General features: G+C 45.1%; 1 protein-coding gene across 7 annotated transcripts in view; it reads left to right on the forward strand.

Annotated features, from left to right (window-relative positions):
* The window catches only part of LOC139546300 (tensin-1-like), a 310,397-nt gene that overhangs the window by 139,447 nt on the left and 145,758 nt on the right, over positions 1-25,192 (forward strand). The window contains exon 1 of one of the 7 annotated variants that reach the window (XM_071354511.1): positions 10,046-10,475. The exons of the other annotated variants lie outside the window; for them this stretch is intronic. Coding sequence (XP_071210612.1) covers positions 10,455-10,475 — 21 coding nt within the window. The 5' untranslated portion in view covers positions 10,046-10,454. Of the gene's footprint in view, positions 1-10,045; positions 10,476-25,192 lie in introns of those variants that run through there. 7 annotated transcript variants of the gene reach the window in all.

The raw sequence follows: 25,192 nt of genomic DNA on the forward strand, positions 1-25,192 counted from the left end.
GCTATGTATAAATCTAGATAGCCTGTTGAGTAAAAAAAAGAACCCCAAATCAACTATGTTCATTAAAGCTCGTTCAGGGTAATTAGTACAGTGTGCATTTTAGGAAGCCTAGGCTTGAGGCTGAGCGTGTCCTCCAATGTATACCGTATGTACATTCAGATTAAGGCCCCACCGTTCTCTTTAGTTGGATGAGTAAGTGTATCTCATTCTCTGCAGTAAGTTGTTGGAATACAGCCTAGCAGTGTCTGTCTTGTTCTTAATCTCTTGTGCTGTCTTGCTTGCCCTAACTTACCTCCAGAAACAGCAGCTGTCAAGATCATTTGGCACGTGATCGCTTGTCTTCCGTTCTAGTGACTTACCTCAGATTCGATACTTTGCCATTGGAGGCTGATTTATCGCGCGTAGAGTAATTGGAAAGCTAGGTCGTCGTTGTGGAGCACGAGGGAAGCTTTTTCATTATCTTAATGTTTGTCCAGAGGAAGGGTTTGGCCAGAGGAAGAGTTTGGCATGGATGGAGAACTGGCATGAGGAATTTAGCTTTTCGGCCTAGAATGGCACACAGAAAAGAGGAAATGTGCCAGAGGACATTCTGCTTCTCATGCCTCTTTTCTGTTGTTTGCATGTTCTCTGCTTCCTCCCCCATTTCACTTCCCAAGCTCAGTCCAAGTCACTTCTATATTCAGTCACTAGTCACCCAAAACCAGAGTCCTATGGAACAGCTTTAGACCAGTCTTAACCACTACTAGTTCTGAGCTTGTGTTTTCAACTGTGGTCCAAAACCCTAAAACAAGCATGACCCCACACCCTGTCTCACTGCCACTTCCAAACCCCCAACCCCTCACCCACTCACTCACCCACTCCACCCACTCTACTCTACTTGTGTTCTGTGACCACCAAACACCCACACATGAGAACAATGGTTTTAGAAGGAGGGGCTTTGACCTCATCTCAGAGTGGGCCCATTCACACTGAAGCCACCACTGTAGTTTCCCCTCAGCCAAGCATCATCAAAAAGCTATGATGTACCACTTTAATACGCCTACATTCCTCTTATTTAAGATAGTCGATCGACTCAACTGGGCTTTGAGTGTGTGACTTCAGTGCAGTTGCCCTCGCCGTCCGTGGAATCCTTCCAGGAACAACACTGAGAACGTCCTTTGTTTTTGTGGGATTGAGACTGCACTCAATGGGGATAGAGGGAAGAAAGGGATGGAGGTGGGATTGGGGAGGGGTGAAGTAAGCTCCTGCAGAGAAAATGTGATACTCAGGAAAACGGGTGTGGAAGTTTCCGTCCGTGTGGGATATGAGTGGGAATGCGAGCTGGTGAAAGGGGAGAGGAGAAGTTTAATATTTAGTCAATCTATGGGGTCTTTGCCACAGAGATCTGTTCTAGTGACCAGCCATCTACATCAGGCTTTATCAGGCTTTATCAGGCTTTATCAGGCTTTATATCAAATCAACAATCCAGTCATAAAAACAGTTTCATTAGAAGTCATGGGATAGGACGTTATTCTTTCCCCAGACCAGCGATATCATGTTCAGCCCAGTGATATCCTGTTCAGCCCAGTGATATCCTGTTCAGCACAGTGATGTTCTGTCCAGCCCAATGATATCCTGTTCAGCCCAGTGATATCCTGTTCGGCCCAGTAATATCCTGTTCAGCCCAGTGATGTCCTGTCCAGCCCAATGATATCCTGTTCAGCCCAGTGATATCCTGTTCAGCCCAGTGATATCCTGTTCAGCCCAGTGATATCCTGTTCAGCCCAGCGATATCCTGTTCAGCCCAGTGATGTCCTGTTCAGCCCGGTGATATCCTGTTCAGCCCAGTGATGTCCTGTTCAGCCCAGTGATATCATGTTCAGCCCGGTGATATCCTGTTCAGCCCAGTGATGTCCTGTTCAGCCCAGTGATATCCTGTTCAGCCCAGTGATATCCTGTTCAGCCCAGTGATGTCCTGTTCAGCCCAGTGATGTCCTGTTCAGCCCAGTGATGTCCTGTTCAGCCCAGTGATATCCTGTTCAGCCCAGTGATGTCCTGTTCAGCCCAGTGATATCCTGTTCAGCCCAGTGATATCCTGTTCAGCCTGGTGATATCCTGTTCAGCCCAGTGATATCCTGTTCAGCCTGGTGATATCCTGTTCAGCCCAGTGATGTCCTGTTCAGCCCAGTGATGTCCTGTTCAGCCCAGTGATATCCTGTTCAGCCTGGTGATATCCTGTTCAGCCTGGTGATGTTCCTTCCAAACAACGCAACAAAACAAAGCAACACAATGGGAATGGGAACAGTCATTTATGGACTTTGGGTGATTATTATTGAGTTATGAAGAGTTGGTTTTATGGCTATTCAGGTTTTATTTTATATTTGACTCCCAGCAGTTTGGAAAAGAGTAAACTGTGCCATTTAGATATAACTTTAATCTTTCCCCCCGGGGAATGGATTGAGGGACACTGTACTAGTGGTTTGTAACACTTCCCTTCAGTACCAGAAACGGTACTTGAAACGCATGCAGAATGATTTGCCCATATAACGTGTGGACATATGGCGCTGTACAGAGTAATTAGACTAGCAGCGCTGTACAGAGTAATTAGACTAGCAGCGCTGTACAGAGTAATTAGACTAGCAGCGCTGTACAGAGTAATTAGACTAGCAGCGCTGTACAGAGTAATTAGACTAGCAGCGCTGTACAGAGTAATTAGACTAGCAGCGCTGTACAGAGTAATTAGACTAGCAGCGCTGTACAGAGTAATTAGACTAGCAGCGCTGTACAGAGTAATTAGACTAGCAGCGCTGTACAGAGTAATTAGACTAGCAGCGCTGTACAGAGTAATTAGACTAGCAGCGCTGTACAGAGTAATTAGACTAGCAGCGCTGTACAGAGTAATTAGACTAGCAGCGCTGTACAGAGTAATTAGACTAGCAGCGCTGTACAGAGTAATTAGACTAGCAGCGCTGTACAGAGTAATTAGACTAGCAGCGCTGTACAGAGTAATTAGACTAGCAGCGCTGTACAGAGTAATTAGACTAGCAGCGCTGTACAGAGTAATTAGACTAGCAGCGCTGTACAGAGTAATTAGACTAGCAGCGCTGTACAGAGTAATTAGACTAGCAGCGCTGTACAGAGTAATTAGACTAGCAGCGCTGTACAGAGTAATTAGACTAGCAGCGCTGTACAGAGTAATTAGACTAGCAGCGCTGTACAGAGTAATTAGACTAGCAGCGCTGTACAGAGTAATTAGACTAGCAGCGCTGTACAGAGTAATTAGACTAGCAGCGCTGTACAGAGTAATTAGACTAGCAGCGCTGTACAGAGTAATTAGACTAGCAGCGCTGTACAGAGTAATTAGACTAGCAGCGCTGTACAGAGTAATTAGACTAGCAGCGCTGTACAGAGTAATTAGACTAGCAGCGCTGTACAGAGTAATTAGACTAGCAGCGCTGTACAGAGTAATTAGACTAGCAGCGCTGTACAGAGTAATTAGACTAGCAGCGCTGTACAGAGTAATTAGACTAGCAGCGCTGTACAGAGTAATTAGACTAGCAGCGCTGTACAGAGTAATTAGACTAGCAGCGCTGTACAGAGTAATTAGACTAGCAGCGCTGTACAGAGTAATTAGACTAGCAGCGCTGTACAGAGTAATTAGACTAGCAGCGCTGTACAGAGTAATTAGACTAGCAGCGCTGTACAGAGTAATTAGACTAGCAGCGCTGTACAGAGTAATTAGACTAGCAGCGCTGTACAGAGTAATTAGACTAGCAGCGCTGTACAGAGTAATTAGACTAGCAGCGCTGTACAGAGTAATTAGACTAGCAGCGCTGTACAGAGTAATTAGACTAGCAGCGCTGTACAGAGTAATTAGACTAGCAGCGCTGTACAGAGTAATTAGACTAGCAGCGCTGTACAGAGTAATTAGACTAGCAGCGCTGTACAGAGTAATTAGACTAGCAGCGCTGTACAGAGTAATTAGACTAGCAGCGCTGTACAGAGTAATTAGACTAGCAGCGCTGTACAGAGTAATTAGACTAGCAGCGCTGTACAGAGTAATTAGACTAGCAGCGCTGTACGCCAAGAAGAAATACATATGTAGATGTTTTTTTCCTCACTCCTCACCTTTTCTCCAGTGCCCCTGTCTGACTTGTAGCTACTTATTTTCTATCTGATAGATACAGTAGAGAACACAAACAGAAACACCCAACCTTTGGCAAGATGTTGTAATACAGAGTCTCTGGAGAGAATGTTAAGAGCAGGCCAAGTGAGGAAGAGTATGAACAGAGAGAAGGGGGAGAGAGAGAAGGGGAGAGAGAGAGAAGGGGGATAGAGAGAAGGGGGGGAGAGAAATGAGGAGAGAGAGAAGGGGAGAGAGAGAGAAGGGGGGGGGGAGAGAAGGGGGAGAGAGAGAGAAGGGGGAGAGAGAGAGAAGGGGGAGAGAGAGAAAAGAGGGGATAGAGAGAAGGGGGAGAGAGAGAGAAGGGGGAGAGAGAGAGAAAGGGGAGAGAGAGAGAAGGGGGGGAGAGAGAGAATGGGAGAGAGAGAGAGAAGGGAGAGAGAGAGAGAGGGGAGAGAGAGAGAAGGGGGAGCGAGAGAAAAGAGGGGATAGAGAGAAGGGGGGGAGAGAGAGAAGGGGAGAGAGAGAGAAGGGGGAGAGAGAGAGAAGGGGGAGAGAGAGAAAAGAGGGGATAGAGAGAAGGGGGAGAGAGAAGGGGGAGAGAGAGAAAAGAGGGGAGAGAGAGAAGGGGGAAAGAGAGAAGGGGAGAGAGAGAGAAGGGGGGAGAGAAAGGAGGAGAGAGAGAAGGGGAGAGAGAGAGAAGGGGGAGAGAGAGAAGGGGAGAGAGAGAGAGAAGGGAGAGAGAGAGAGGAGAAGGGGGAGAGAGAGAGAAGGGGAGAGAGAGAGAAGGGGGAGAGAGAAGGGGGAGAGAGAGAAAAGAGGGGATAGAGAGAAGGGGGAGAGAGAAGGGGGGAGAGAGAAGGGGGAGAGAGAGAAGGGGGAGAGAGAGAAGGGGGAGATAGAGAGAAGGGGGAGAGAGAGAAGGGGAGAGAGAGAGAAGGGGGAGAGAGAGAAGGGGGAGAGAGAAGGGGGAGAGAGAGAAAGAGGGAGAGAGAGAAGGGGGAAAGAGAGAAGGGGAGAGAGAGAGAAGGGGGGAGAGAAAGGAGGAGAGAGAGAAGGGGAGAGAGAGAGAAGGGGGAGAGAGAGAAGGGGAGAGAGAGAGAGAAGGGAGAGAGAGAGAGGAGAAGGGGGAGAGAGAGAGAAGGGGAGAGAGAGAGAAGGGGGAGAGAGAAGGGGGAGAGAGAGAAAAGAGGGGATAGAGAGAAGGGGGAGAGAGAAGGGGGGGAGAGAGAAGGGGGAGAGAGAGAAGGGGGAGATAGAGAGAAGGGGGAGAGAGAGAAGGGGAGAGAGAGAGAAGGGGGAGAGAGAGAAGGGGGAGAGAGAGAGAGAAGGGGAGAGAGAGAGAAGGGAGAGAGAGAGAAGGTGAGAGAGAGAGAAGGGGGGGAGAGAAAGGAGGAGAGAGAGAAGGGGAGAGAGAGAGAAGGGGGAGAGAGAGTGCTTGGCAGAGGTGTGGAAAGGAGACAAAGAGTGAGGAAATGGGTGAAAGGGGGGATGAAACACAGCATGCTTTGACACACCCTGAGAGAGAGAGAGAGAGGGAGAGAGAGAGAGAGAGAGAGAGAGAGAGAGAGAGAGAGCTTCAGAATTACAAAAAGGTGATAACTTCACCAGACGTTGATACAGGTGGATCCTGAATGTGTTTATCTCTCAGAGCCTGAGGAGAGAGGAGTCTGATCTGATCTAATTCCTCTTACGCAACCGTCCTGAGACAGTTATTCCGACCAGGACTGAATCATGTACTGTACAATGTGACCATGGTGTTGATATCCACTTGCTGTGTCAAGCTAGCGTTGCCTGGGCGTTGTTCAGATGTTCCACCGAGGGACTGGTGCTGTTGTTGAGAAACCCTGAGTCAGCCTCAGGAGACTCTGCCTTAAAACAGAGACAGCTGTGTCCCGTGTCCCTGCCCAGAATCTCTCTCCATCTGTCTGCCTGCCTGTCTGTCTCTCTGTCTGCCATCACGTTCTGATCAACTACAGCTGACCCAATGCTGCTTCCAGCCTCTCGTGTTCATTTGTAGGTTTGTTTGTACCTTTGTTTTTTGGTGACAACGACTGGTAGATGATAGAGCTCTGCCAATACCGCGGTGTGACCCAACTTTTTAGTATACTCCACTGTATATGTGTGTGTCATGTAGCACACACAGAATAAATCACTTTTCTATCCTTTCCATTTCCCTTTAAGGGGTGTCTGAATACACTACGTGGCCAAAAGTCAAACATCTCATTCCAAAATCATGGGCATTAATATGAAGTTGGTCCCCCTTTGCTGCTATAAACAGCCTCCACTGTTGGAACAAGGCAGTTAACCCACTGTTCCTAGGCCGTTATTGAAATTAAGAATTTGTTCTTAACTGACTTGCCTAGGTAAATAAAGGTACAATAAAAAAATTGCTGGGGGCACTTGCTTCAATTCAGCTACAATAGCATTAGTGAGGTCGGGCACTGATGTTGGGCGATTATGCTTGGCTCGCAGTCGGCGTTCCAATTCACCCCAAAGGTCCTCGATGGGGTTGAGATCAGGCCAGTCAAGTTCTTCCACACCGATGTTGACAAACCATTTCTGTATGGACTTCGCTCTGTGCACGGGGCATTGTCATGCGGAAACAGGAAAGGGCCTTCCCCAAACTGTTGCCACAGAGTTGGAATCTCAGAATTGTCTAAAATGTAATTTTATGCTGTAGCATAAAGATTTTCCTGTACTGGAACTAAGGGGCGTAGCCCGAACCATGAAAAACAGCCCCAGACCATTATTCCTCCTCCACCAAACTTTACAGTGGGGCAGGTAGCGTTCTTCTGGCATCTGCCAAAACCCAGATTCCTCCGTCCGACTGTGTGATTCATCACTCCAAAGAACCTGTTTCCACGGCTCCAGAGTCCAATGATTCAGCACTCACCGGTTTCGTTCTGTGAGATTGTGTGGCTTACCACTTCACGGCTGAGCCGTTGTTAATCCCAGAAGTTTCAACTTCACAATAAAAGCACTTACAGTTGACCGGGCAGCTCTGGCAGGGCAGAAATTTGATGAACTGACTTGTTGGAAAGGTGGCATCCTATGACGGTGCCACGTTGAAAGTCCCTTAGCTCTTCAGTAAGGCCATTCTACTGCCAATGTTTGTCTAAGGAGATTGCATGGCGGTGTGCTCGATATTATACACCTGTCAGCAATGGTGTGGCTGAAATTGCCAAATCAACTCATTTGAAGGGGTGTATATGTAGTGTATTACAACGAATCAAACATTTATTTAACAATCCCTTGAAAACGGTACACAGTTGTCAATTGTATTTTTGAGCAGATGAGGCTTAAACAACTAACTTCCTATATTCCATCTACAATTTACATAATAAACCCTTTGAATTGACTGATATCTGGGGGGGACTTTCAGCAGTTTCTAGAGTCACTATAACTGGTTCATTATTATTATTTTCTTCATTAATGTATTATTATTATTATTAGTTTTTGTGTTGAATAATACATTTTCTAGCATTGAATGTGAAGGTCATTCTGTTTAGTTGTTTTATTTATTGTTTAATCATTGAAGCTTATACCGGTAGAGGGGAGGGAAGGAGGTGTTCATGGGTTGGGGAGGGAATTGTTTTGGGTGATGTGCTCCTATGTAGCCTGCTGTTTTGTGTAGGTGGGGGGAATAACGGGGCATTATCTGTGTCATATTTTGCTGATGATTGTTAAATTGTTTTTAAAAAATGCCAATAAATATATATGTAAAAAAATATTATAATAACGTTCCCAGAATGTAGTACAAATATGACATTAAATGGAACCACATGCGAACTTGTGTGGAATGTTCTGTGGAAGTTCTGAAATTCCCACAGAGGAAAGTTGTTTCCTAATGTTCTCGGAACATTTTTAGAACATGACTTTGAAGAGAACCATGAGGGAACCTGTAGGAAACGTTATGCTGAAGTTCTGAAATTCCCACTGAAGAACATTGTTTCTTAAGGTTCTTGTAACAATTTCAGAGGATGACTTTAAATAGAATCATGAGTAAACCTGTACGAAACCTTGTGCGGAAGTACTGAAATTCCCACATAAGAATGTTGTTTCTTAATGTTCTCTGAACTATTTGAAAACATTCCCAATGTCAAACCAGTTGGAGAAGGTTCCTAGAACGTTGCCAACATTTTAATGAAATGTAACCGTGTTTGAACTTTTAGGGGCAGGTTCTGTTAAATTAATAACAAATCGAGTTCCTTAGATGTGCTGAGAATGTTCCAAAGCCAAGCAACTATCCTGCAACATTCCCAGAACGTTGGGGGAAGGTTGTTTGTAAAATAACCACAGGACAACCACGCTCTCACCAAACATATGCTTCTCAGAACGTTATGTGCCAGCAGGGTCACTCCTTAAAAACCAGGGAAGTTCCCAGACTCATTTAGTCTCGTCCACTCATTTACTTTGCCGTACGCTGTGGTGTTTGCTAGCCAACAGACGTAAACCACCAATTTGTTTTGTTTTGTTGCTAATACAACAAGGCATTGCGTCCTCCCTCCACCCACTTACCCATCCACTCCACCTTCCTTCCTTCCTTCCGACTAATTTTTACTCCTTGTCACACAACAAACATCTGGTGAACACAACTGCAGATGAACTCTTAGCCTACTGTAGGTGTTACTATGAATGTGCCTCCATGTAATTATTTAGACCCGACTTCAAAGTAGTTTGTCAATCGTTCCATGCGGAACACAGTGTAATTGTATGTTTCTAAATGTGTTCCATATACGGCGTATAAGTGGTAGCTTAGCTTTTGAAATTCAACAACTCTTTCTGGTAATTGTCATTTATGCCGTGAGATGATGGGAAATAAGATGTCATTGTCACCATAGGAAATGGCAGCTACTACAGCATAAGTGGAGTGGCAGGTAGCCTAGTGGTTAGGGCGTTGGACTAGTAACCGCAAGGTTGCTGGATTGAATCCCCGAGCTGACAAGGTAAACATCTGTCGTTCTGCCCCTGATCAAGGTAACCCACTCTTCCCCGTAGGCCGTCATTGTAAATAAGAATTTGTTCTTATCTGACTTGCCTAGTTAAAAAAATATACATACTGTATGTTAAATAAAGGTGCAATAAATAACATAAGGATTGTAAACATATTACTGTTACGTGTAGACTCAACACTTTGGACATTTGCTCATATGATTTACATATTTTTAACCTGAAGGCTTAAAGCTCAGATTGTCTTCATCTGTATGCTAACTTAAATCTGTACATAATTGTCACAAATTTGATGTGTATTTTTGTCTAAATTGAAAAAAGCCCTACCTTAAATTATGTGATTCTTTTTTGTAGGTTAAAGTCTGTTTCCATCTCAAACTCAGTTCTAGTATCATTAGATCAAAGTAGGAAACTATTGTTTTAAAGTGTAGTCAAGCTTTTCTGGAACTTCTCAGTTTCAATTAACAGAGATTTCAATGTACTGTTACATAATACGTTGGAGACTGACAACTGTTCTGCCAGTGAGAATAAGCTATACTGAATGGAATCACTTTCTCTCTGTCTGTGTTTGTGTGTATGTTTATGTGTGCGTGTGCATGTGTGACTGTGTCTATGTCTGTGAGTGTGTGTGTGTGTGTGTGTGTGTGTGTGTGTGTGTGTGTGTGTGTGTGTGTGTGTGTGTGTGTGTGTGTGTGTGTGTGTGTGTGTGTGTGTGTGTGTGTGTGAGAGAGAGAGAGAGAGAGAGAGAGCGTGTCAACTCATATTTAACCTGTAACCTGATAACAACAAGAGGTCGAGAGAAAGGACCGAAGGAGAGAGAGAGAGAGAGAGAGAGAGAGAGAGAGAGAGAGAGAGAGAGAGAGAGAGAGAGAGAGAGAGAGAGAGAGAGAGAGAGAGAGAGAGAGAGAGAGAGAGAGAGAGAGAGAGAGAGAGAGAGAGAGAGAGAGAGAGAGAGAGAGAGAGGAGCAGTAGTAATAGCCTGCAGTCAGACTTTCCCAATTTTCCAGTGCTGGGTGCTGCAGTGCGCTGTTGCAGTTATTGGTTGTTAGGGCTCACTCTTTGGCCCTCTTCGCGGCTCTTGACCATATAAAGAGACTTGAGACATTTTTATGTTCATTTTCTGGCGAAGGGGTGAGAGAGGAACAAAAAGCGTGGAGCCGAAAAAACACTCTTTCTCTCTCTCGCTCTCAAACACACACACACTCTCACATACACACACACACACACACATACACATCCACAAGCTCTCTAGCCTAGGTAGGAAGTGTTTGGATTACCCCTTCTGTTGCGCGTGCAAGCAGTTCTCTGCCTCTCTGCACTCTCAAAGAAAGGACGATGCCGCAGTAATTACAGAGACAGCAAAAATAAGGAACGTGTGAAAGAGAGGGAGAGCGAGAGGATGGCTACGGCTGTGTACCAGGTAAGGAGAACAGGCTGGTCCCACGCTCCTCTCTGATGACAGAGTTTGCCTGATGGTACTTGTGTCTGGAATTTGAGCTGGGTCGTCTCCGGTCTAGGTTGTGCTACTCCAGCGGTGAATAGAACGGTAACCCCTGTCAGTGGCACACTGTGTTGGCTTGTTCTGTGTAACGGCACAGCAAGCACTAAGTGTGTGTGTGTGTGTGTGTGTGTGTGTGTGTGTGTGTGTGTGTGTGTGTGTGTGTGTGTGTGTGTGTGTGTGTGTGTGTGTGTGTGTGTGTGTGTGTGTGTGTGTGTGTGTGTGTGTGTGTGTGTGTGTGTGTGTGTGTGTGTGTGTGTGTGTGACAGAACCAGAAGGGAACAGGAGTGTGTGTAAGTAAAATAGAAGAAGACCTTTCTGTAGTGGACAATAGTTAGTTTAGTAGTATCATAGTGTAATTTAACATGCTCTGGTTGGTCCTTTGTTGTCAGACTGTTCAGAGCTTGTTCTCAGGAAATAAAAAGGCTTTTGTTTACTTTACTGCGGGAACTCTGTGTGTGTGTGTGTGTGTGTGTGTGTGTGTGTGTGTGTGTGTGTGTGTGTGTGTGTGTGTGTGTGTGTGTGTGTGTGTGTGTGTGTGTGTGTGTGTGTGTGTGTGTGTGTGTGTGTGTGTGTGTGTGTGTGTGTGTGTGGGCTATGCTGCACCTCTTGTCTTGTGTGTTAACATGCATTGTGACATGTGGCCCAGATGCCCTGGCTGGCTGAGGGGACAGTAGTGGCGCTGTCCCTCTCTACTGTAACTAATGAGCCTGAACGCACTGAGAAGACCCCAGCTAAACACACAACAATAGATGTGCTACCCTCCAAGGCTGTGTGTGTGTGTATATTTGAACAACAAAACGCTGAACAATGTCAGTCTACCTTCGGGTTTGTGTGTTTGTGTCTCTGACAAGAATGACAAATGTGGCTATAAGTAGCAGACAATAGATGTTCCCCTTGAGGGATGTTTGCGTGTGTGTGCTGCCGTACTGCCTCTGTCTGTAGTCTGCATGAGCTGCCCTACTGCTTCTGTCTGTAGTCTGCATGAGCTGCCCTACTGCCTCTGTCTGTAGTCTGCATGAGCTGCCGTACTGCCTCTGTCTGTAGTCTGCATGAGCTGCCCTACTGTCTCTGTCTGTAGTCTGTATGAGCTGCCCTACTGCCTCTTCCCTGCACACATCTCTGCCTGTAGTCTGCATGAGCTGCCCTACTGTCTCTGTCTGTAGTCTGCATGAACTGCCCTACTGCCTCTGTCTGTAGTCTGCATGAGCTACCATACTGCCTCTGTAGTCTGCATGAGCTGCCCTACTGCCTCTTCCCTGCACACATATCTGCCTGTAGTCTGCATGAGCTGCCCTACTGTCTATGTCTGTAGTCTGCATGAACTGCCCTACTGCCTCTGTCTGTAGTCTGCATGAGCTGCCCTACTGCCTCTGTCTGTAGTCTGCATGAGCTGCCCTACTGCCTCTGTCTGTAGTCTGCATGAGCTGCCCTACTGTCTCTGTCTGTAGTCTGCATGAGCTGCCCTACTGCCTCTGTCTGTAGTCTGCATGAGCTGCCCTACTGCCTCTGTCTGTAGTCTGCATGAGCTGCCCTACTGTCTCTCTCTGTAGTCTGCATGAGCTGCCCTACTGCCTCTGTAGTCTGCATGAGCTGCCCTACTGCCTCTGTAGTCTGCATGAGCTGCCCTACTGTCTTTTCCCTGCACCCTTATCTCTGTCCGTTTCTGTCCGTCTCTGTCCGTCTCTGTCCGTGTCTTCCTTCTCTTCTGACAGAAGTTCCACATACACTAGTTGTGGGTCCATATCATTCATAATGACACATCCAATCAAATCTTAATTGTCACCTGCTTTGTAACAACACGTGTAGACTAACAGTGAAATGCTTACTGACGGCCCTTCCCAACACCGCAGAGAGAAAAAATAAACATTAGAACACAAGGAATAAATACACAATCAGTAATGATAACTTGGTTATATACACGGGGTACCAGTACTGAGTCCATGTGCAAGGGTACAAGGTACTGCGCATTCGGAAACTATTCAGACCGCTTGACTTTTTCCACATTGATAAAAAATATAAATCCTCATCAATCTACACACAATAACCCATAATGACAAAGCGAAAACAGTTTTTTTGAAATGTTTGCTAATGTTTTGAAAATAAATAACATAAATATAGTATTTACATAAGGATTCAGACCCTTCGCTATGAGACTCTAAATTGAGCTCCGGTGCATCCTGTTTCCATTGATCATCCTTGAGATGTTTCTACAACTGATTGGAGTTGACCTGTGGTACATTCAATTGATTGGACATGATTTGGAAAGGCACACACCTGTCTATATAAGGTCCCATAGTTGACAGTGCATGTCAGAGCAGAAAGCAAACCATGGCGTCGGAGGAATTGTCCGTAGAGCTCCAAGACAGGATTGTATCGAGGCACAGATCTGGGGAATGGTACCAATAAATGTCTGCAGCATTGAAGGTCTCCAAGAAAACAGTGGCCTCCATTATTCTTAAATGGAAGTTTGGAACCACCAAGACTGACCGGCTGGCCAAACTGAGCAATCGGGAGAGAAGGGCCTTGGTCGGGGAGGTGACCAAGAACCAGATGTTCACTCTGACAGAGCTCCAGAGTGTCTCTGTGGAGATGGGAGAACCTTCCAGAATGACAGCCATCTCTGCAGCACTCTACCAATCAGGCCTTTATGGTAGAGTGGCCAGACGGAAGCCACTCCTCAGTAAAAGGCACAACTGGGAAAGATGAACGAAGTAAAGTACATAGAGATCCTTAATGAAAACCTGCTCCAGAACGCTCAGGACCTCAGACTGGGGCGAAGGTTCACCTTCCAACAGGACTACTCTCTGAATTTTCTTGAGTGGCTGAGCCAGAGCCTGGACTTGAACACGATCAAACATCTCTCATTTCTGGAGAGTCCTGAAAATAGCTGTGCAGTGATGTTCCCCATCCAATCTGACAGAGCTTGAGAGGATCTGCAGAGAAGAATGGGAGAAACTCCCCAAATACAGGTGTGCCAGGCTTGTAACGTCATACCCATAAAGACTCGAGGTTATAGACTCTGCCAAAGGTGCTTCAACAAAGTACTGAGTAAAGGGTCTGAATCATTATATAAATGTGATATTTCATTTTTAAAAAAACGTTGCCAACATTTCTATTGTAGATTGATGAGGGAAAAAAACTATTTAATCCATTTTATATTAAGGCTTTTAATGTAACAAAATGTGGAAAAAGTAAAGGGGTCTGAATACTTTAAGCACTGTAATTGAGATATGTGCATATAGGTAGGGGTAAAGTGACTAGGCACCAGGATAGATAATAGACAGTAGCAGCAGCGTGTCATTCTCCTTCAATCTAAATATACTCAAAAGCCCAGCAAATAGCATTTATATAAGGATAGCCGTGTGTGTCCATGCAACCGCTGACGTTCCAGACTTTGACCCTGCTCCCTGACCGTTAATAAACACAGCTACTACAGTACATGTCAACCGTGACAAACTAACTGCAGTTTGGGAACGTTGGGCTGTTACAGCAGATTCAATTCCAATTTGGGGGAAAGAGTAGGGAGAAAGCATTTTTATAAAAAAAAATACTAGGCAAGTCAGTTAAGAACAAATAATTTTTTACATTGAAGGCCTAGGAACAGTGGCTAAACTGCCTTGTTCAGGGGCAGAACAACAGATTTTTACCTTGTCAGCTCAGGGATTCAATCTAGCAACCTTTCAGTTACTGGCCCAACACTCTAACCACTACCTGCCGCATAGAGGGTATTCCTCAGAGAGTTTGGAGCTTGTGGGGAAATTAGCAGTATGTGTGCTCATATACTGAGGTAAAGACAACTACACTATCATTGTGTGTGTTTGTGTGTTTGTGTGAGTGTGTGTGTGAATCTGTGTGTGTGAATCTGTGTGTGTATATATGTGTTTGAGTGTGCATCAGCCTCCAAGTAGCTTCTCTCCATTATCAGTCCTGGACACATATCGCCTGCCTCAACATATCATGAATTCCTCACAATGTAGAGAAACATAATCCAATATGGACTGTCTCGCTAGAACATCGGGATCAAGCTGATTTTGTGTGGGAACACCTAGTGGCAGGGAACCAAGACTGGGTTTCAGTTTTTCAGTAGGAACCATCTGTCTGTTAGCAAGGCTTTGCTGCTGTGGAGCAGAAGTGTGTGTGTGTGTGTGTGTGTGTGTGTGTGTGTGTGTGTGTGTGTGTGTGTGTGTGTGTGTGTGTGTGTGTGTGTGTGTGTGTGTGTGTGTGTGTGTGTGTGTGTGTGTGTGTGTGTGTGTGTGTGTGTGTGTGTGTGTGGGAGATTTGAGAGTGAGTGTGTGTGTTTTTGTTGTTCTGTGAAAATGTCTTCCATGTCCTAAAACCACAGTCACTGTATAAGACCAATTTAGAGTGTAAATCCTATAAGAAGTCTTGCTCTCTCTCTCTCTCTCTCAATTCACTTCAATTCAAGGGGCTTTATTGGCATGGGAAACGTGTTAACATTGCCAAAGCAAGTGAGGTAGATAATATACAAAAGTGAAATAAACAATAAAAATTAACAGTAAACATTACACATACAGAAGTCTCTCTCTCTCTGTCTCTTGTCTCTTGTCTCTTGTCTCTCTCTCTCTCTCTCTCTCTCTCTCTCTCTCTCTCTCTCTCTCTCTCTCTCTCTCTCTCTCTCTGTCTCTGTCTCTGTCTCTGTCTCTGTCTCTGTCTCTGTCTCTCTCTCGGTCTCTCTCTCTCTGTCTCTCTGTCACTCTCTCTCTTTCTCTCTCATTGTGATTTAAGAGCATTTTAAATGTCCAGTTCCACCATGTCTCTCCCCCCAGGAGGATTTTGGCAGAGCAATGCTTTGTACTGTGTGGTCAAGGAATGTTGCTTGACAAATGTCTGTCTAAAAATGGCACATTCTGGAACTTCGGGGCTATCAATGTTCTTCTAGACATGGATCACCCTGCTTTTCTTACTCTCTTTACCTTTAGACACCTCGTTGTACTGCTGTCTCTTTCTTTTGGACATTTAGCATGTCACCCAGCCCATTGTTCACATATTATATGATTTTAGACAGGTTTGCTTACATTTGCAGTCATACTAACACCTGAGCAGGATACACACACACACACACACACACACACACACACACACACACACACACACACACACACACACACACACACACACACACACACACACACACACACACACACACACACACACACACACACACACACACTGCAATCAGGAGAAGCAGCGTTGATCATAGACCATCCCACTGTATCTTTAAAACAGGAACATGATGTCTTGTGCGGGACCACTGTTTACATTCCTATAGCGTGTTCCTCCCCTCCCGCCGTGTTCTTTCCCTCTTCCAGTGTACAACTTTACAAGGTGCTGTGATACAAGGTGTTCTTTGATGACAAGCATAAGTACAGGTTCTGTGTGAGTGCACTGTATGTGATAGCTAATCATGTCAGCCTTAAATGTTTTGGGACAGTGTGTGTGTGTGTGGGGGTTGCGTTTGAATTGTGCTCAGGAAGAAAAAAACAATCACTTCATCATTTTATTGTCTCTACAGAACATAATGCTACTTTTCAACGTTATGTAAATCATCTGAAACATAAGCTTGTTATGATCGGGAAGGAGTTAAAAAAAGACATGTCCCAGCACTTTAGAGTGATAAGCCCGATAAACTGGGATTGGTTTACAGGTACAAATACCTACCTGCTGCTGTCATGAGTTGACACCTGGGCACCACATAGTTACAGATTGAAATCTAAGCCTCTTCCTAGAGACATAGAGACAGTCATGCCTATCCGTATGGAGGTCATGCATGTCCTCTTAAATTAGTTCAAGATATTCTTCTCTCCAGGACCACCAGAGTGAGATTCTCAGCATCAGATGGGGAACTCACACATTGACCAAGGTGTTAATATGCTAGCATGCTAACTGTATGGTTCCAAGGTGTTAATATGCTAGCATGCTAACTGTAGGATTCCAAGGTGTTAATATGCTAGCATGCTAACTGTAGGATTCCAAGGTGTTAATATGCTAGCATGGTAACTGTAGGGTTCCAAGGTGTTAATATGCTAGCATGCTAACTGTAGGATTCCAAGGTGTTAATATGCTAGCATGGTAACTGTAGGGTTCCAAGGTGTTAATATGCTAGCATGCTAACTGTAGGGTTCCAAGGTGTTAATATGTGTAGCATGCTTGAGAGAGAGAGACAAGAAACGACGGGACAACAGACAGTTTTCTGTGCCCAGTTTATTCAAGAACACAACCAGTTTCATTATGCACTCCATCCCATTCAACATTGCTTTAACGGCACACATTAGTGCTCTACTATTACATGTGTCAATGGTAAGTGGTTTACAGTCTGGCTTTTAGCAAGATGAATAATGTCTTCGAGGGCAGGGCCCCATATATTTGAAGGAGATCAGCTCATGCTGTTAACTGTTGCCCACAGGAAGGTTTGTTAAGGAGAATGAGTGTTATGTTGAACATAGTGAACCGTGACCCCTTCAGTTGTCACCCGACAGAGGGTCAGAACATCTCATGACAAAGTACCCTTAGAGTAGGTCATGATGAGTGTTGCCAGTTAAACAGTGAAAGCCAGCCGTGACCAACATATCCCCATTCAGGAGTCTATGAAAAGGTACTGAAAATGTAATGGACTGTGGCCACAGCTCTACGTTTCACCAGAATGGTGTACTGTAACTCAAACAGATGAACCACAGCGACCATAATTGTGTATTTGAAAGTCACGTTATCTGGTATGCTGTACAGATGTGTGTTTTGGTATACTTGATAGGAGAGTAGGTTTTGCCATTGCCAACGGCAGTCCTAAACCAGTGTCGGGCTCAACCTCATCCTGTTTCTATACTGTAGTCACACATGGTCCACCATGCGACCTAAAATGATCCTGGTCCTCCACCAACAACGTCTAGTGCCAGGCCAGCACCGTAAGACTAAGGTAATGTAGGGCCCCTGTAATACCCCCTAATGTAGAACACTGGGCCCAGACCATTACTGATGACTGATTTCTCCAAAATGACTCGCATAATGGTTCTTTATTGACCCATGTCTGTTGGAAAGCGAAGGGAGTGAAGGAAGGGGAGCAAATAGACCCCGTTTCCACTCCTCTGTTCACTTTCACAGCCTTTGATCCCGTTTCCCGCCCCTTTGTTCGATTTCACAGCTTTTGACCCCGTTTCCCGCCCCTCTGTTCGATTTCACAGCTTTTGACCCCGTTTCCCGCCCCTCTGTTCGTTTTCCCAGCTTTTGACCCCGTTTCCTCCCCTCTGTTCGCTTTCCCAGTCTTTGACCCCGTTTCCGCCCTTCTGTTCACTTTCCCAACCTTTGACCCCGTTTCCGCTCCTCTGTTCACTTAAAAAAAAAATAATACAGTTGAAGTCGGAAGTTTACTTACACCTTACCCAAATACATTTAAACTCAGTTTTTCACAATTTCAGACATTTAGTTCTAGTAAAAATTCCCTGTCTTAGGTCAGTTACAATCACCACTTTATTTTAAGAATGTGAAATGTCAGAATAATAGTAGAGAGAATGATTTATTTCAGCTTTTATTTCTTTCATCACATTCCCCGTTGGTCAGAAGTTTACATACACTCAATTAGTATTTGGTAGCATTGCCTTTAAATTGTTTAACTTGGGTCAAACGTTTTGGCTAGCCTTCCACAAGCTTCCCACAATAAGTTGGGTGAATTTTAGCCCATTCCTCCTCACAGAGCTGGTGTAACTGAGTCAAGTTTGTAGGTCTCCTTGCTCGCACACGCTTTTTCAGTTCTGCCCACACATTTTCTATGGGATTGAGGTCAGGGCTTTGTGATGGCCACTCCAATACCTTGACTTTGTTGTCCTTAAGCCATTTTGCCACAACTTTGGAATTATGCTTGGGGTCATTGTTCATTTGGAAGACCCATTTGAGACCAAGCTTTAACTTCCTGACTGATGTCTTGAGATGTTTCTTCAATATAGCCACATATTTTCCTGCCTCATGATGCCATCTATTTTGTGAAATGCACCAGTCCCTCCTGCAGCAAAGCACCCCCACAACATGATGCTGCCACCCCCGTGCCTCACGGTTGGGATAGTGTTCTTCGGCTTGCAAGCCTCCCCCTTTTTCCTCCAAACATAACGATGGTCATTATGGCCAAATGGTTCTATTTTTGTTTCATCAGACCAGAGGACATTTCTCATGTGCCCATGTGCAGTTGCACACCGTAGTGTGACTTTTTTATGGCGGTTTTGGAGCAGTTTGAAGGTAGGCCTTGAAATACAAATTATGTCAATTAGTCTATCAGATGCTTCTAAAGCCATGACATCATTTTCTGGAATTTTCCAAGCTGTTTAAAGGCACAGTCAACTTAGTGTATGTAAACTTCTGACCCACTGGAATTGTGATACAGTGAAATAATCTGTCTGTCAACAATTGTTGGAAAAATTACTAGTGTCATGCACAAAGTAGATATCCTAACCGACTTGCCAAAACTATAGTTTGTTAATAAGAAATTTGTGGAGTGGTTGAAAAAAGAGTTTTAATGACTCCAACTTAAGTGTACGTAAACTTCCGACTTCAACTGTGTATATATATGTACGGCAGTGGGTAACATTGTGCCTGTCTCACCGATGATTCCAGCAAAATTGTCAGTTGCCAGTTCTGTCAGAATGGAGGCTGTAGTTTGTCTCTTCAACCGCATCCCTCCACCGTCATAGCACTGAGTCATCTGCCGCCTTGTTTGACCCTCCTGGGACACTGTCGGTCCAAAATGGTTCCCAGTTTACATGACTGCACCATTACGCTTATTGAAAGTGACTGAAGAACCCCATTGAGGTTGTATCTTTAACATTGTGTTGGTGGTGTACAGTAGGGATTCATATTTATTTTTAAATCAACAGGTTTCCATACCGGGAATAATTCATATTGATCCCGAGAGTCCCGGGAAATACAGCAAAAATCGGAAATGCCCTTTTAAAACCAAGATATGGTCACTATGCCAGGGTTCTCCTTAAATTCAGTATTTATCATGTTCCTCAATGAATTCAGCACGTTGTAGCAGTAGGGTATCTCGACACTGAGGGCGCTCATGACAACAGCGCGCACCACGAGTATATGAATCAAACTTTGTAATGGCAGTCAAGCAAAAGTTAAAATGACCAAAGTTGCTAAGCTTGCTAGATAACTTACAGTACTTAAACAAATGACAGAAAATGTCCTATATTTGGCAAAATGGAGGTGATGATTACACAGATGGCAGATCAGCTCATGAATAACGGGGAGATGAAGACTGGAAATAGTTTAAATATCAACGTATCTTAACGGGGACTCACTCTGTTTTATAAATATCCATATCTACTTTCATACCGTTTGTTGATCACACATTCTCTACCAAAGCGCTCATATGGGTACCGGACTAAACCCCACTCCATTGGTGGAGTCATCAGATACTTCCTTCACAATTGAGTGGAGTTTAGTCCGCTATCATACGGGCAGAAAGTATGAGACGGACAGGGGGGGGTGTTATAGCGGTATTTTGCAAGAGACATGCTTTGATAATGCTTCCTGTGGTTTACAGAAAATAAAATTAGGACTAGATTGGGACTAGATAGGAAGATAGCCGAGACTTTAGCACAGGAAAAGATAGAATTTTCCCCAATGCTTCTCTGAACAGTTAACAGACTTCATGTCTCTGACAGAGATGCCTATCAAATGTGTAATTGTCTGAAGAGTCACAGCTCAAAGAAGCACATGTTATTTAATAGGCTACACTGTAGGGATTTCCTGTAGGGTTTATTAACTGCATTCGGGCTGCGTGTTCATGTCGACTTTGTGTGAAGTAAATACGCTCGGTTAAAGGCTTCCATGTGACAACCTGTTTGGATAATGTACTGTTTTCTTTTTTTGCTAATCTGCTTCTGCGCATGTTGTGTATATTATGGATCATTAGTGTCAAGATTGGTGAAACATTTAGTCAGTTCCCAGGTCCTGTCATAAAAAATATACTGTAACTGTGAAGTGTGTTTCCGGGACTGACCCGGGATCCCGGGTACCATGTTAATCCCCAGGGTACAGTTATGGATCGGAGTGTAGATTAATTCACAATTGACACAGGTTGAACAATGCCCATGTCCACCTCAGTAGTCAATTTACACCCAACCTATTGTACATTCAAGCATACTGGTTCAAAATACAAGACCCTAATACCGTTACCGATCATTTTGTCTGCATGGCAGATATGGAGGAGGTGCCCTGTTTATTACATTGACATTTAAGTCATTTAGCAGATGCTCTTATCCAGAGCGACTTACAGGAGGAACTAGCATTAAGTGCCTTGCTCAAGGGCACATCAACAGATTTTTCACCTAGTCGGCTCTGGGATTCAAACCAACAACCTTTCACTTACTGGCCCACCGCTCTTAACCGCTAGGCTACCTGCCACTCTGTCCTGCTTTGTGTTGTATTTATAACTAACTGATAGCAGTGCAGCTGTTCTATCTACCAGAGACACCTGTGTTGTAACTGTTGTTTGAACAGTAGAATGGAAGAAGTTCTCCAGCATGGCACACCCTCTCTCTCTAGCAAATGTTATAGGAGGCAAGGTGGAAGGTCATGCTTTGCCCCTATCCCACGCATCACCATCATCGTCAGCCAGCATGTGCATCCCCCAACCCTCCACTCCCTCCAAAAAACCTCCAGACGACTCCCTGAACATTATGTGAAATATTTGATCAGTCTCCCTGTGGAATGCGTATGGAAAGCAAGTCCCAGCTGTTTCATTGGTTTTAGCAGAAAGCCCTTGTGTTCTTGTTTGCTTTCCCTGCCTTGATCGATGGAGGGACATTAGGAGTGGAAGAAAGGCAGGAGACACCTCACCTCAGGTCAGTGCTGGATCCTTCCATGCTGCAGATATTCCACATCCAGACCGGCAGCACTAAAATCGGGGAGCTGTTTGTCTATCCGGAAGGGCAGCAGTGAACTGATCTTGCACAGAGAACTGAGGTTGACTTAAACTCTTGCCCTCACGTTCCGCTGCAATGTATTGTCACTTTTTGCTGCAAGGTCATGCAATTTTTATGATTTACCTACAGATGTAGGATCTTAATTTGATCACCCTGTTGCAGGAGAACTTTCAAGCAATGCAGGGAATTTAAAACATGCAGTGTATTTGAGGTTTAAAAAGGATTCTGGAGTTTGACATTGTAGACATGATTTTCCCTTAACAAAATCTATATCAACCCATATAAAAATGTCCATTCATTATAATTTCCATTTCCTCTTGTTGCAGAATTATTTTCCTATTGTAGAAAACTGGTTCAAATTAAGATCCTACATCTGTACAGGGGCAGACAGGAGCAAACATGTTATAAAGAAGTCGATAAGAGTATTAGTCATTTAGTGTACAGGCAGGCATGATTTATGGTGGGTTTGCATGTCTGTCTGTATGTATCTATGTGTGTGACCGAGTGCGTGTGTATGTTTGTCTGTGTAGAATACATGTGTTCTGTGTTTTCTGCAAACCATCCGTAAAGAGACAACCACAAGGATGATGAAGGTAACACTCTATGAGCTATTTTTGGTGAATCCAATGACGTGTTCACTGAGGATCATCTGTTCCTCTATGCCACAAAACAGATTGTGGTTATAAGTGTCTGTATGTGTTTGTGTGTGTACTTATTCACCATGTACTGTGTATGTATACGTGCATATGCTTGTCGTGTGGCACATTCATGTCTATATGAGGGAGAGAGAAAGACAGAGACCCATCTATCATACCACAGACCTCTTAGTCACCACAGATAGATAACTCATGATGCGCGTCAGGTAGTCTGATGTCGCCACGTCACCATTATCTTCTTCCAGACCTGAAGCACCAAACGAGCCCACCGCCGCACGAACGTGCTTTCTGTAGCCCCATCACACTTCTCCACTAATGTGATAAATGCCAGCCAGACTGCCTGTCCATGCGTTCTAGCCTGTCTCAGCCTGTCACAGCTCCCTGAGAGAGCAAAGAACTCCCGTCTTCCTGGACATGAAATAGGCAGTCACCAGTCAAATGGATTAATAGTACTGTACGTCAGTACAAAGTAACTAAAGGTGAATAATCTAGACAATTCTACCTAATGGTGCCATGTCAACACTGATATAGAATTTGTTCAACTCATTTTTCTACAGACTGTACTTATACATATTGTGACTGTGATGATACATTAGAATACAATACTGTGTACTACATTTTAATACCTTATGGGCATTATCTTCTTCCATTGCTTCGTCTTGTTCAGATAACTTGTGACTCTGGTACTGTTTAATTGATACTCATCTATTACCCTCGTACACCTGCGTTTCCATGGTGATTGTAGATGAACTTTTCACTTGGATCACTGCTTCCCCTATGTTATCCGTAGCGGTGCTGCCTTCTTAGCCTGGTCCCAGATCAGTTGTTGCTGTCTTGCCAACTCCTTCGGTCAGTCATCCTTCCTTGCTATCCTTCTCTCTGCCTCCCCTTTTCCCCTCTTTCACTGTCTCCACAGGTTCTCGATGATTGGCCATTTGCCAAACAATTAAACAGGGGTATGTTGTACAGTGTTTCACCACACTGGTAAATATGACTCAAACCTGCACGGCATCTTGAAGATTCTGGAAAAAGTGTGACCTCGCTGTGAGCAGTAAGAAAAGGAAGAAGGCATAGCTTCTCTCGGCCATGTGACAGTAGCTCTGCCAAACAAAGATGGAGTGAGAATGAACAGGTGGTCCTGTTGAAGACCCAGTGAGCCGCTCCAGTCCTGTTGAAGACCCAGCTGGCCGCTCCAGTCCTGTTGAAGACCCCGCTGGACACTCCAGTCCTGTTGAAGACCCAGCTGGCCGCTCCAGTCCTGTTGAAGACCCAGCTGGACGCTCCAGTCCTGTTGAAGACCCAGCTGGCCGCTCCAGTCCTGTTGAAGACCCCGCAGGACGCTCCAGTCCTGTTGAAGACCCAGCGAGCCGCTCTAGTCCTGTTGAAGACCCCGCTGGATGCTCCAGTCCTGTTGAAGACCCCGCGGGACGCTCCAGTCCTGTTGAAGACCCAGCTGGACGCTCCAGTCCTGTTGAAGACCCAGCCGGACGCTCCAGTCGTGTCGAAGACCCAGCTGGACGCTCCAGTCCTGTCGAAGACCCAGCTGGACGCTCCAGTCCTGTTGAAGACCCCGCAGGACGCTCCAGTCCTGTTGAAGACCCCGCAGGACGCTCCAGTCCTGTTGAAGACCCCGCTGGACGCTCCAGTCCTGTTGAAGACCCCGCGGGACGCTCCAGTCGTGTCGAAGACCCCGCGGGACGCTCTAGTCCTGTTGAAGACCCAGAGGACCACTCCAGTCCTGTTGAAGACCAAGCGGGCCACTCCAGTCCTGTTGAAGACCCAGCGGGCCAATCCAGTCCTGTTGAAGACCAAGCAGGCCACTCCAGTCCTGTTGAAGACCCAGCGGGCCAATCCAGTCCTGTTGAAGACCCAGCGGGCCAATCCAGTCGTGTTGAAGACCCCGGGGGACGCTCTAGTCCTATTGAAGACCCAGAGGACCACTCCAGTCCTGTTGAAGACACAGAGGACCACTCCAGTCCTGTTGAAGACCAAGCGGGCCAATCCAGTCCTGTTGAAGACCAAGCGGGCCAATCCAGTCCTGTTGAAGACCCTGCGGGCCAATCCAGTCCTGTTGAAGACCAAGCAGGCCACTCCAGTCCTGTTGAAGACCCAGCGGGCCAATCCAGTCCTGTTGAAGACCAAGCAGGCCACTCCAGTCCTGTTGAAGACCAAGCAGGCCACTCCAGTCCTGTTGAAGACCCAGCGGGCCAATCCAGTCCTGTTGAAGACCAAGCAGGCCACTCCAGTCCTGTTGAAGACCAAGCAGGCCACTCCAGTCCTGTTGAAGACCAAGCAGGCCAATCCAGTCCTGTTGAAGACCAAGCAGTCCACTCCAGTCCTGTTGAAGACCCAGCGGGCCACTCCAGTCCTGTTGAAGACCAAGCGGGCCACTCCAGTCCTGTTGAAGACCAAGCGGGCCACTCCTCGCCAGGGAGAATGAACATGGTAGGGATTTAGAGTGTCAAAGTCTGCTGCATTTCATCCCCCTCTTTCACCCCTGTTCCCTTCAGCTGCACTCTCTCTCTCTCTATCACACTCTCGCTCTCTCTCTCTAGACAGCGATATTTTGTTCACATTCACCCCCTCACCTGGCCCTTCAGTGTCATATTCATTACATACTCTTTTGAGTTCAAATTGATGCACTGAAGATGAGATATTACAAAGCATTATTGGACATTGTGAAACACTGAGATATGTTATAATGCAGTAAGGTATGTTATGAATCAGTGAGATATGTTATTGGACATTGTGAAACACTGAGATATGTTATATAGCATTATGAAGTAGTGAAATACGTTATATAGCATTATGAAGTAGTGAAAGACGTTATATAGCATTATGAAGTAGTGAAAGACGTTATATAGCATTATGAAGCAGTGAAATATGTTATATAGCATTATGAAGTAGTGAAAGACGTTATATAGCATTATGAAGTAGTGAAAGATGTTATTTAGCATTATGAAGCAGTGAAATATGTTATATAGCATTATGAAGTAGTGAAAGATGTTATATAGCATTATGAAGTAGTGAAATATGTTATATA

This window comes from Salvelinus alpinus, chromosome 20 (genome assembly GCF_045679555.1).
Source record: "Salvelinus alpinus chromosome 20, SLU_Salpinus.1, whole genome shotgun sequence".
NCBI classification, from domain to species: Eukaryota; Metazoa; Chordata; class Actinopteri; order Salmoniformes; family Salmonidae; genus Salvelinus; species Salvelinus alpinus.